We start from the raw sequence: 13205 nt of genomic DNA, 5'->3' as shown, positions 1-13205 counted from the left end.
GTGCCTGGTTCTGGGCTTCGGTCTGGGCCCGGGCCTGGGTCTGGGGCCTCGGCTTCATCCTGTGCCCTGGCCTGGTCCTTGGCCTCGGCCTGGGTCTGGACCTGGGGCTGCCGAGAGGCCTGATGACCCTCGGGGGCGCCACCCTCCGTACCATAAGACACGTCCCTCTGTCCTCCGAGAGGACCCGGGTTATTTACCAGGGACGACTCGGAGACGGGAACGGATTGCGAGCGTATAAGCGCCTAGGGCTTGACGATGCAAGCCGTGATGCGTTAGAGAACCATTGATGGTCGGAGGTATGGGGCTGCCGAGAGGCCTGATGACCCTCGGGGGCGCCACCCTCCGTACCATAAGACACGTCCCTCTGTCCTCCGAAAGGACCCGGGTTGTTTACCACGGACGACCCGAAGACGTATGGGGAACGGATTACGAGTGGAAAAGGTCAAAGTCCACGCCTAGGGCCTGACGATGCAAGCCGTGAGGCGTTAGAGAACCATTGATGGTCGGAGGTATGGGGCTGCCGAGAGGCCTGACGACCCTCGGGGGCGCCACTCTCCGTATCATAAGACACGTCCCTCTGTCCTCCGAGAGGCCCGGGTTCTTACCACGGACGACCCGAAGACGTATGGGGAACGGATTACGAGTGGAAAAGGTCAAAGTCTACGCCTAGGGCCTGATGATGCAAGCCGTGAGGCGTTAGAGGACCATTGATGGTCGGAGGTATGGGGCTGTCGAGAGGCCTGATGACCCTCGGGGGCGCCACCCTCCGTACCATAAGACGCTTCCCTCTGTCCTCCGAGAGGACCCGGGTTGTTTACCAGGGACGAATCGGAGACGGGGACGGATTGCGAGCGTATAAGGTCAAAGTCTACGCCTAGGGCCTGATGATGCAAGCCGTGAGGCGTTAGAGAATCATTGATGGTCGTAGGTATGGGGCTGCCGAGAGGCCTGATGACCCTCGGGGGCGCCACCCTCCGTACCATAAGACACGTCCCCCTGTCCTCCGAGAGGACCCGGGTTGTTTACCACGGACGACTCGGAGACGGGGACGGATTGCGAGCGTATAAGGTCAAAGTCTACGCCTAGGGCCTGACGATGCAAGCCGTGAGGCGTTAGAGAACCATTGATCGTAAGAGGTATGGGGCCGCCGAGAGGCCAGACGACCCCTGGGGGCACCCCCTCCGCACCACCAGACTCGCAGCAATGGGCACAAACCGGACCAAATAGATTTAAGAAAGCAACAACTGGTTCACTAATAGGGTGGTCGAAGAATGGGACAAACCGGCAACCATGTAGAAAGCGCTGAAACTATCAGTTGATTAACAAGCAGGAAACAGACTCACCGGCAAAAAACCAAAGGCCGGCAGCGGGTATACCGCTCAGTACGTTTCCGCGCTAGAAGTGACGATTCAAGCGAGCCGGCTAAGAAGGGAGGGGTAGGTGGGGTCGATAATGCGCATGCCTGCACAGAGCCGGGAATTTTAAATTTCTGATGATTCTGGCGGAAAATTCCAACCACACTCAACCTTCGGGAAGTGGCCACATGACCAGGAGTGTGGTATGGGATTATCACTATAGCTTCGCTGTGCAGGTTTCTTTCAGCCAATAATAGAGAAATCTGGAAAATACTGATCCACTGACAAGGTGAGAACGCAACAAGTATTCTCCAGCTTCTTTCCGTAAAAGTCTTTTCCAAGTCTGCAGGAGTGCCTGTATAGTTCCACTTTACAAGGGAAAAGGGGACAAGTGTGAATGTAGTAGTTTCAGAGGGATTTACTTGTTAAGTGTAGTTGGGAGGGCTTATGGGAGGATCTTGATTGAGAGGATTAGGAGAGGAACAGAGGGAGTAATTGGTGAGGAACAGTGTGGATTTAGGACGGGTAGAGGTTGTGTAGATCAGATTTTTGTGGAAAGACAGATATGTGAGAAAGCTATAGGAAAGGGGAAGGATATTTTTTGGGCTTTTATGGATCTGGAAAAGGCTTATGACAAGGTAGACAGAAAGGCAATGTGGGGGGTTCTGCTGATATACGGGATAGGAGGAGAGCTTCTAGAAGCTGTCAAAAGTTTATACGAGAGTAGTAGAGCATGTGTCAGGATTAGAAATGGAGAGAGTGAGTGGTTCGAGGTAAAGGTGGGACTTCGTCAGGGATGCGTTATGTCGCCCTGGCTGTTCAACTTGTACATGGATGGGGTGGTGAGAGAGGTAAATGCAAGGGTGGTGGGTCAGGGATTGGAGATGGTTAAAGAAAATGGAGAAAAGTGGGAGGTGAGCCAGCTGTTGTTTGCTGACGACACTGCACTTGTGGCAGGATCGGAGGAGGGATTGGGGAAGCTGGTGACAGAGTTTGGGAGAGTGTGTGAAAGAAGAAAGCTGATGATAAATGTGGGTAAAAGTAAAGTGATGAGATGTACAAGGGGTGCAAATGGCAGTAAACTGGAAGTGAGCATTAAGGGAGAGAGACTGGAGGAAGTGGATAGTTTTAGATACTTGGGTGCAAATGTGGCAGGAAAAGGTGGAGTGGAGGTAGAATGTAGATTGAGAGAAGCGAGTAAATGCCTTGGTGGATTAAAAAGTGTAATAAGGAATAGACATTTGGGAAATGGATGCTAAGAGGAGACTGTATGAAGGAGTGATTGTGCCAACAGCACTGTATGGGGCAGAAACATGGAACATAAGAGAGGAAGAGAGAGAGGAGTTTGAATGTGTTTGAGATGAGGTGTCTGAGAAGTATGATGGGGGTTACTAGGCTAGATAGAGTGAAAAATGAGGAGGTGAGGGGGAGAACAGGGGTGGAAAGGGAGTTGAGAGATAGGGTTGATAAAAGAGTATTTGGATGGTTTGGACACATGGAAAGAATGAGTGAAGAAAGACTAGTAAAAGAGGTATGGAAGGCAGATGTGGAGGGAGTGAACATAAGGGGACGTCCTAGGATGAGATGGATGGATGGGGTGAAGGGGGCTTTGGAGAAGAGGGGAATGTCTGTTGAGGAAGGACGGGAGAGGACAGAAGACAGGGGTGAATGGAGAATGGTTGTATATGGATGATACTGTGAGGTAGTATGTGAGGTAGTATGTGTGAGCAAAATTTGACGCAGCCCGAAGGGATTTCTTCCCGTCTTCTCCTTTTCTGCATGAGGGGACGGAGAGGGGGGGTCGCCGATTTAATGAAGCGGCCTTGCTGTGGATGTGCTGTGCCTTGCGACACTGCCTCTGACCCAGGGCAGTGGACAAGGTGCAGGGATGACTCCTTATCCAGGAGGTGCTAAGATGGGAGGGAGGGTGGAGGGGAGTGGAGTGTATTTAGAGATGGAATGGGTGGGAGTGATTTTATGCCTTTTCCTTTTTGGCTACCTCCCTTGTAAGGGGGAAAAAGCGTTGATATATGTATGTACATATGTATAAATACAGGTAGTCGTCGACTTACGACCTATGCGACTTACGACTGATCGACTTTACGACCACGAGATGGTGCAATATCTAACATTTAATAGAGTAATAGAATTGCAATGTTATGCGTGGCAGTGCAGTACATTACTCCGCACGCTGCGAGAACGATAGTTTTCGCAGGCTGCCGGCAGCGTCAGCATCCCAGCCAGCTAAATATTCTTTCATTTTGTTTGTTTGAAGTAAAATGTTTCCTAATTTTGCATTGCATTTTGTATGTTTTGCAATTAATAAAATATAACAAACTTTTTATGCCTAGGCTAGTTTGTTGTCGATAACAATATGTTCGGTACAGTACAACGAAAAGAATGTGTTTTGTTGAAATAAAAAAGATCCTAATTTTGCCTTACATTTTGTATTTTTATGTTTTGCAATTAATAAAATGTAACAGTATTTTTTTATGCCTAGTCTGTTGTCGATGACAAAATGTTCGGCACAGCATTTTGTATTTTTATGTTTTGCGATTAATAAAATGTAACAGTAAACTTTGTTTATGCCTAGTCTGTTGTCGATAACAATATTTTCGGTACAGTACGTAAACGAAAAGAATGTGTTTCGAAATATTTTTTTCCTAATTTTGCTTTACAATGTAACCAACAAAAAAGGATTTGTAGGTCAAAGATGACAGGACTTTATTCAGTATGCGTAGGCCTAGGCTATGTTTCCTAACGAAAATGATAAAAAGTTAATGGATAATAAACAACGTAGCTCGAAGATAATAAGATTTTATTCAGTATGCATACGTTTCCTAAAGAAAGTCTGATGGTAAAATAATACAAAGGTTAACAAATACAGTATTAAATATCATAGGTCAAAGATGATAGGATTTTATTCAATATGCTTAGGCCTAGGCTACGTTTCCCAAAGAAAATCAGATGAAATTATAAAAAGGTTAAAAATATTATACAACATAGTTCAAAGATGCTAAGATTATTTCAGTATGCTAAATATACAATATATATATATATATATATATATATACGTTTTCTATTGAATATCACAGCATACTCAGCGTTCGTGATCTTTTTCTTAACACTTCTTCTAATTATTCTCTTCTTAGAACTTGGTAAATGATAAATGATATATCCGATGGAGTCCATTGTGGAAATAAAAACTAGAACTTTACAACGTTTCGCCTATACCTTAGGCATCTTCTGGTAAATTTTATTTTCTAAAGATACATACATACTTATAAATAAAATAGTTACAAAATGTGAAATACTAGGAGAGATAGTGGTGCAAGAGTGTTGCCAGACTTTTCATCTTCGTGGCGCGACGTGGGATGCCCCGAAAAGTTCCAAATGTCCGCACATGTTTTGCTGGATGTTGATATTTGGCATATGGTTTTTTTTTTATCAAAACTGCTTCCAAACATTTTAATTTTCTTTTGTCGTTGGTTTTTGGTATTATGACTGTGTTTTTGTTTAATTGGTCTCGTGATATGATAGTGTTGTGTGTTTTTGTGATGTGATTTTTGATGGCACCGTTTTGCATGTGAAATGTCAGTCTTTGTGTTAATGTTTGCGTTGTAAGGCCTATGTACTCTTCGTTGCAAAGCACACCGTCTTTGAAGACTGCATGAGTAATTATACACAACGTGGTCTTGTTTTAATTTGTCTCTAGTGGCAGTCATATTTTTCATAACAAGAGACGAAGTTTTCGGATTGCGATAATAAATAATTAAATTCAGTTTATCCTCTTGTTTTATGGGTTTACAGTTCTTATATATTATGTGTTTTAGTACTTTTTCATCTGTTTTGTATGCAGGGGACATTGTATTTTGGTAAAAAATGTTTAATTTATTCACCTTATTATCTACCTTGATATTGTTGCTATTGGCTTTTTCCATATTAATTTTAATCTCTTTGTCGATGTCTGTCATTGTAAATCCATTATTAGTAAGGATTTGTTTCACTCTATTTAGTTCTTGGTGGAGGAGGAGCCAATTGGAAGAAATTTTAAAGGCTCTAGTGACATAAGCACGTACCACGCTCATTTTATATTTGGAAGGGCATTCACTCGATCCATTCAGACATCTTCCTGAGTTGCTCGGTTTTCTGTATACACTAGTGATGAATGCACCTTCTGAGCCATCTACCCACACATCTAGAAAGGGAATTCTGTTATTAATGCTCTTCTCTACGGTGAAACTAAGGTATGAGTTCTCTTCCATTTTGTTTTTAAGGCATTCTAATTGTTCCTCTCCTTCAATATCTACGAAGATGTTGTCAATGTATCTAAGGTACATATTGGGTTTCTGGCTTAAACTGTTGAGGACGTGGTTTTCAAGATGGCACATGTAGGCCTGAGCAAATAGTACGCCTAAGGGACTACCCATAGCAACGCCATCTGTTTGAAAATAAATTTTGCCTGAAGGGCATCTAAAGGGAACTTCTTTGGTACAAGTCCGTAGCATATTTTCTAGGGTGAGGCGTGGTATCTTCGGAGGAGGCAGACTATCGTGATTGAAGACATTCTGTAAAATGATCTTAATGGTGTCTTCTACGTTGACGAATAATTAGAAGAATTGAAAGTGTTAAGAAAAAGATCACGAACGCTGAGTATGCTGTGATATTCTATAGAAAATATCTTGATGAAAACCTGCTCCCTAAATTCACTAATATATATATACATATATATATATACACATATATATTATATAAAGGGTAATATATACTGTGTATATATATATATATATATATATATATATATATATCTATATACATATATATATAGACCGACTTGCGTCCGGATCGACTTACGACCTGTCTGTCGGAACCGAACTCGGTCGTAAGTCGACGACTACCTGTACATGTATACATTACATTACTCATACATTATTATGTCAGCATAATTATTCAGCACGAGTTGAGTTGGTAGCCAGATAACAGGTCACAGGTAATGAATAGTAAATGGCCCACAGATATGTTGATTAGCTGCAAGATGGCTAATATAATGAAAAAATAAGATAAACCCAGTCAATACTTCACTTTGGTTTCGTTATTATGAAGCAGTCACCTCAGTGAGAGTGCACTTCTGACTGAAGGCTGAAAAGTGGAAACTTCCTCAAAGCATCAAGGAGGGAGGTAACATGTGGGCATTTCCTAACTGGAGGTTCTCAGCCCCAGGCTCTATCTACCTGGCATGGGACCACACTGTAGCGACTGTCAGCTTATAAATGTAATGGCCTCTAGTCCCAGGCTTTTGAAAGAGAAGGCATGCTTAGTATTTCATGGTAGTAACTTGGAATGTGAAAAGCATATTCTAAGAAAGGTTGCTGGAGATCCTAATAGAGGAGGATAAGTGTGGATAAGTGTCCGAGATGAGCTGCCTCTGAACAATTTGGGGAACAACGCAATTTAAACACTTAAGTAATGAGGATGTGAGGACCAATCTTGGAGCGATATAAGTCATAATCGAAGTTATAAGAAAGAAAAGACTGAGATGATTTGGGTATGTTCAGAAGACCAGAGGAGAATATGAATAAGGCTTACTGTGGAGAATTTGACAGACCTACAGACCACCTAAGAGATGGAAAAATAAAATGCTTTTGGACAAACATTTGCCATTTTGGACCATGGAAAATATTGCTGTCCAAATGAGAAGAATGGAAACTTCTCATACACCATGGCATGGGCATGAGAGCAAGGGGTCCATATGACCTATGCAATTAGTTCTAATTATTAAATTTTTTGTACCATTCTAGAATATATTGATCATTCCCTTTGAATATACTTTATTAAAGAATGTACAATAATATTACTCATTACTTAACACTACCATGAACCTGACTGGTTTGTACTTCTGCACTTCTTCCTGCTAAAAGACTAACAAAATTTTGAAGAAAGATAATAGATTTAGTGGAATAACTTTTATATGAACTCTATTCTTTATTGTGTATACACTGTACATTACAAAGGATTTCAAAGGAAGAGCATGCTGACAGGAGACCTTTTGGTCCATAACTAAACATATTCATCTTTAAAAACCCAATAAAACTCAGTAGGTTAGAATCGCTTTTTGGCAAACACAGAGCAGATGGGAGGCCGGTTCAAAAGTGGGTTGCTGTTTGGCACATGTTTGATGGAAGCAAGGTTGAAGGTGAACTTGTGAAGTAGGCAGGCGAAGATGAGAAACAGTTCCAGGCGAGCCAGGGGTTCCCCAACGCACTGTCGTCGACCTGTGGGACCAACAATCTTCAGTTGTGCTAAACTATGGTGTCAGTGCATAATATGTGAAAAAGGTTCTATGGTACAGTAATACTACCTTTTCACTAATTTCTAGGATATCATTGATAGTCTTTGTCAATGCAATACTTACTGTCAGAAGCAGCTCATGTATAGGTACTGAGGAGCTGCAGCACCTCCTATTTTCACACATCATTGATAGCATTCAATAATAATGAGTCTTTTTTTCTTCATACTTGTACAATATATAATCCGTAAGTTTAAGCCATTCCCTAGTCCATGAAAAAAAAATCTTTGTATGGAACTATGCACTTCACAGTTCCAGTGATGCAGTGTTTGGTTGTTGTGCAAGCATATAATGTAGTGTTTCTTTTTAACTTGGTGTATGCTGTGCTTAAAAACAGTGTAACATATTCTTGAATGTGATATACAAGATATGTATATGTATTTCTTTCTTTATGCTTGTGGATTTTATAATCCTTGAGCTTGATATTATCAACATCTCCATTAATTTTAGCTATGAGCTGCCAAAGTACACGTGTATTTGTCTAATTGTACAGTGAGTCCTCCTTACACGGTAATTCTTTATCTGGTAAATTTACAGTTATGATATTTGGTAATTACTACCCTCGATTCCATTTACGGTAAGAAAAATTCACAGATTTGGTATCCGCTCGTGTTTTGTTTACACCGTACCGTAGTGCCACCACGCCATGCGGCCACCACAACAATCAGTCTTTTCCCGCGTTTCCCTTTGAACACAAGTTAAATCCTTACAGTGTGTTTTTTGTGGATATTATTATCACGACGCACAGTGATGCACAGCCTCTTGCCTCACCCTCATCTTCATCTGCCCACTCAGCAAAAGATGAGTAAGGGCTGAGATCCCTACTGTCCCTTAGCCTCGGGAGGGACATCATCTGATAGAATACGTGGCGAGTGAAAGGTAAATAAAAACATTTTCTGTTTATTTCTTTTGCGCAGTACTTTACATTTTCTTATGTGACTATTTTCATGTCTGTAGGGGTGACTTTTGATGTGCTGGAACACATATCCTATTAGTACATGTTAAAATGGGTTCGGTATACGGTAATTTAAATTTGCAGTAAAGTTTTCAGGGACGCATATGTACCGTATAACAAGGACTTGCTGTACTTACCTAACTGTAGTATGCAGAATGCAAGCTACACTTGTGGGATCATCTCGCTTATCCTCCAATTAACTTATATTTTAAAATCACATACAGTTTTTACTTTTTTAAACAATTTTGCATCCTCTGCAAAGAAGCTCATATAATTTTCAATTCCTTTATCCATATCATTAATATATACAGCAAACATTATTAGAGCCAGAACTGTTCCTTGTGGAACTCCACTAATCACTTCATCCCAATTAGAATGTTTGTCTCTTATCACCATGCTTTTCTTTCATGCAAGAAGTCTTCCATCCACTTCAGCAGTTTGCCCTGTATTCCTCCTGCAGTTTCTAATCTCTTTAGCAATTTCTTATGTGACACCTTATCAAAAGCTTTTTTCAGGTCTAGAAATGCACAATCAACCCATCCATCTCTTTCTTTTATTACATCTATTAGCCTTGAATAGAGACACATTAAGTGTGTGACGCATGATTGTCCTTGTCTAAATCCAAATTGCCTTGGATTTAGTATGTTGCTTTTTTCCAAATGCCTTACCCATCTAATTTTGATAATTCTTTCACAAATTTTAGCTATCGTACTTGTAAGAGAGACCGGTCTATAGTTAGTAGGATCTTCCTTGTTTCCCCCTTTATATATTGGTACTATATTTGCTCTTTTCCAATCTTCTGGAACTTTTCCTTCTTTCAATGAACTGCTTATTAGACTATATATTTTGTCTGTTAGTTCGTTCCTGCATTCTCTCAAAATCCAGTTTGCCATTTCATCTGGTCCATGCGATTTTCTGACATCGAGATTACTCAAGTGATTCATTATTTCTTTCCTTGTTACTTCTATATCTTTCATAAGGGGGACTTCCTCCTCCCATTCGACATCTCTAAGTTGTACGTTCTCCCTCGTAAACACCGATTTAAAATGCTTGTTCATAATTTCTGCCATTTCTATTTCCTCTGTGTATTCAACTCCTCCTTGTCGTAGTTTCTCTAATTCTTGTTTGTTTTTCAGTTTGTTGTTTGCAAATCTATAAAATAGTTTTGGTTGATCTTTACATTTTACTATGACATCTTTTTCATATTTTCTCTTTTCTTCTCTGCATACTTGTACATATTCATTTCTATAACCAGTATAAATTTTCAATTTTTCACGTTTTTTTCTCTTTCTTCCATTTTATCCAATCTTTATCCCTTTTGTCTTTTAACTCCCTACATCTTTTGTTGTGCCAGCACTTTACATATCCTTTTTCTTGTTTTTGTCTTGGAACATACTTTTCCACTCCTTTTTTTTTTTTTTTTTTTAAATAAATTTGAATCAAAATTTTCAATTTCTCTTCTACTGTTATTTTTCTCCTTGTGTATCCTTTCCTGGTCTGCTTTTTGAAAGAATTATCTTATTTTATAAAAATTTGTTTTTCCATACATCAATCTCCTTTTTTTCCCATGTATTTTTCCTCATTGAGTTCCAGTTCAACCAATATGTGGTCACTTTTACTTAGTGGTGTCTTATATTCAATCTTGTCCACTATTTCTGGTTCTGATGTGATTATTAGGTCCAGACTCGATGGTTCTTCCTCATTCCTATACCTAGTATTATCTTGTATCCACTGCGTCATTGTATGTTCTATAATCATATCAAGTAGTACATTTCCCCATTGGTTGTCTCTGCCCTTCACTGTCATCTTTCCAGCAGATTTCTTTACAATTAAAGTCACCCATTATAACTATTCTTCCTCCATTTTCTTTTACCTTATTTAGTTTTATCCTTGTGTCTTCTAACATATTTTTGTGTTCTTTCTCTTCCCGTGAAGCTGTTTTAGGAAGCATATTTACTACAAACTTCCAGCTCTTCCCATCCCTGTCCTCCACTTCCATCATAATCATCTCTACTCTATTCTTTCCATATGTGACATTCCTCACATTTATATCCTTCTTAATCAGGAAAATAACTCCACCCCCTTGTTTTACCTCTGTTTCTAATCCAATGATTATATGCACCATGTCCTACACTGTTGGGTGGTAGTGGACCTTTTAATTTTTGTCCCTACAATTCTCATTATGTCCGGTTTTTTTCCTTCAGGTAATCATTCAGTTCGTTCAAGCCTGTTATTAAGCCATCTATATTTGTATAAGACACTTTTAATTTTCTGCTACTTCCATCATATTTCCTGTTTTCCTTCCGTTTTTCTCTATTGTGAACCATTTCCTCACTTTCATATCCACTACTCACCAATAGAATTTCTCTTTGTCTGACTGTTCTTTTCTCGTTTTTTCCCCCTTATCTTCTAGTCTTTAGTGTGTTCTCATCCTCTTTTTCCTTTTTATTCATTTCTCTTTTTATCCATACCTGTTTATATGGCCTTGCTGTGGATGTGCTGTGTCTTACGACACTGCTTCTGACCCAGGGCGGAGGGCAGGGTGAAGGGATGACCCGTCATCCAGGAGGTGCTCAGATGAGAGGGAGGGTGGGAGGGGTGTGGAGTGTATGTAGGGATGAAATGGGTGGGAGTGTTTTTATGCCTTTCCCTTTTTGGCTACCTCCCTTGTAAGGGGGAAAAAGCCTTGGTATATGTAATGTAATGTATGTTTATATGGATCACTTTTTGCTAGTTTCCTTGTTTTTGCTAAGATATTCTCTGCTGTCTTTTGCGACCTGAATTTGTCCTTAATTGGTCTGGTCTTATCTGTATTGTATTTCCCTATTCTATAAATTTCTTCAATTTCTTTCCCTGTTTCTTGTTCATCCTCTTGTACTACTTCTAATATCTCGTTTACCTTTTCCTTCTCTTTTACTCTTATGGTCCTATTTGGGTTATGCTTCTCTTCCGTCCCTAATATAATTATACATTTCTTTTTGTCCAAGTCTCTTACTATATTCTCCTTCTCTCTCATCACTTTAATAGCTGTGTCTTTAGTTTGCACTTTTGTCTGTTGTGTCACTATATAAATAAAAACAATTTTGTTGTTCTCTTGAACTTTTCTCCAACCCTGTGCTTCTTTTGCTATGGACTCTTTATTTTCTTTTTTATTCTTTAGTTCCTCATTCTCAATTTTGACTTCTTTTAACTATCTTTTTAATTCTTCTATTTCTTTAGATAGGTTTTGATTCTCCTTCTTTAGTTCTTCCAGATTATCAACTCTTTGGGTGAATAGTGTTAATTGGTTACACCTAACCTCCCCTGCTTCATTTTTTTTCTATAGATTTACTAGTCGGGGGAGGTTGTCATCTCCTCCCTCATTAAATCCATAAAAGCAGTTATCTTCTCTTTCCATTGAGCTGCTATTATCTATATTTCTGCTTTTGACACCTCTGCTTCCCTGTTCTACCTCGCCTCTGTGTTCACACCTTTTGTTGACACCCTTTTTGACGTCGGAGCCCATTCGTCCCCCTCCTCATTTCCTTCCATTTTCCTCAATAATGGCTCCCCTTCTCCTTTTTCTTCAATTTCCCACTACATCACGAGCTTTCCTCTTCCTTACTAATACAACAAAGGTACTCACTCATCTACAGTGTTCACTTTTTAAAAATAAAAAAATTGCATTGTCCGCAAAGAAGCCCATATCACTTTCAATTCCTTTATCCATATCATTAATATATATATATATATATATATATATATATATATAAATATATATATATATAAATATATATATATATATATCAAACATTATTGGGGCCAGAACTGTTCCTTGTGTAACTCCACTAATCACTTCATCCCAATTAGCGTGTTTGTCTCTTATCACCACTCCCATTTTTCTTTCAGGCAAGAAGTCTTCCATCCACTTCAGCAGTTTGCCCTGTGTACCTCCTGTAGTTTCTAATTTCTTTAGCAATCTCTTATGTGACACCTTATCAAAAGTTTTTTTCAGGTCTAGAAATGCCCAATCAATAAATCCATTTCTTTCTTGTATTATATCTATTAGCCTTGAATAGAAACACATCAAGTTTGTGATGCATGATCGTCCGTTTCTAAATCCAAATTGCCTTGGATTTAGTACATACATACATATATATAACAAGGCTTTTCACCCCTTACAAGGGAGGTAGCCCAAAAGAAAAAAGGCATAAAATCATTCCCACCCATTCCATCCCTAAATACACTCCACTTCCCTCCACCCTCCTTCCCATCTTAGCAGGCGCGGATCTAGGAACAAAGTTTGGGGGGGCCCGACGGCAGAATTTTCGGTTGTTTAACGAGCATTAGCATTACCGTTTCTCCACTCACGGGATTCTTATTTGTTAATAACTGGCGGACTGACCTAAATGAATGGGCATAACCATCTGCTCTAGGTGCCAGTGTTTCTCTTCGGATTCAAATGAGAGAGGAATTTTGTATCTTATCAAAACTTTATTGAAAGTAAGAAATTAATAGCTAGAGACCTAGAGACATTAGACCTCAATTTAAATGTAGAATATATATATAA

General features: G+C 39.9%; 1 protein-coding gene across 1 annotated transcript in view; it reads right to left on the bottom strand.

Annotated features, from left to right (window-relative positions):
* Positions 1–5017: 5017 nt before the first annotated feature.
* The window catches only part of LOC143022803 (cytochrome P450 2D15-like), a 145315-nt gene continuing 137127 nt past the window's right edge, over positions 5018–13205 (bottom strand). Inside the window, exon 11 of the mRNA XM_076181174.1 lies at positions 5018–7627. Coding sequence (XP_076037289.1) covers positions 7455–7627 — 173 coding nt within the window. The 3' untranslated portion in view covers positions 5018–7454. The remainder of the gene's footprint in view (positions 7628–13205) is intronic.

Source organism: Oratosquilla oratoria, unplaced genomic scaffold (genome assembly GCF_046742065.1).
Source record: "Oratosquilla oratoria isolate Oo_2021 unplaced genomic scaffold, ASM4674206v1 SCAFFOLD184, whole genome shotgun sequence".
In the NCBI taxonomy this organism is placed as follows: domain Eukaryota; kingdom Metazoa; phylum Arthropoda; class Malacostraca; order Stomatopoda; family Squillidae; genus Oratosquilla; species Oratosquilla oratoria.
The sequence above is the reverse complement of the archived record's forward strand: the minus strand, read 5'-3'. Positions and strand labels throughout refer to the sequence as shown.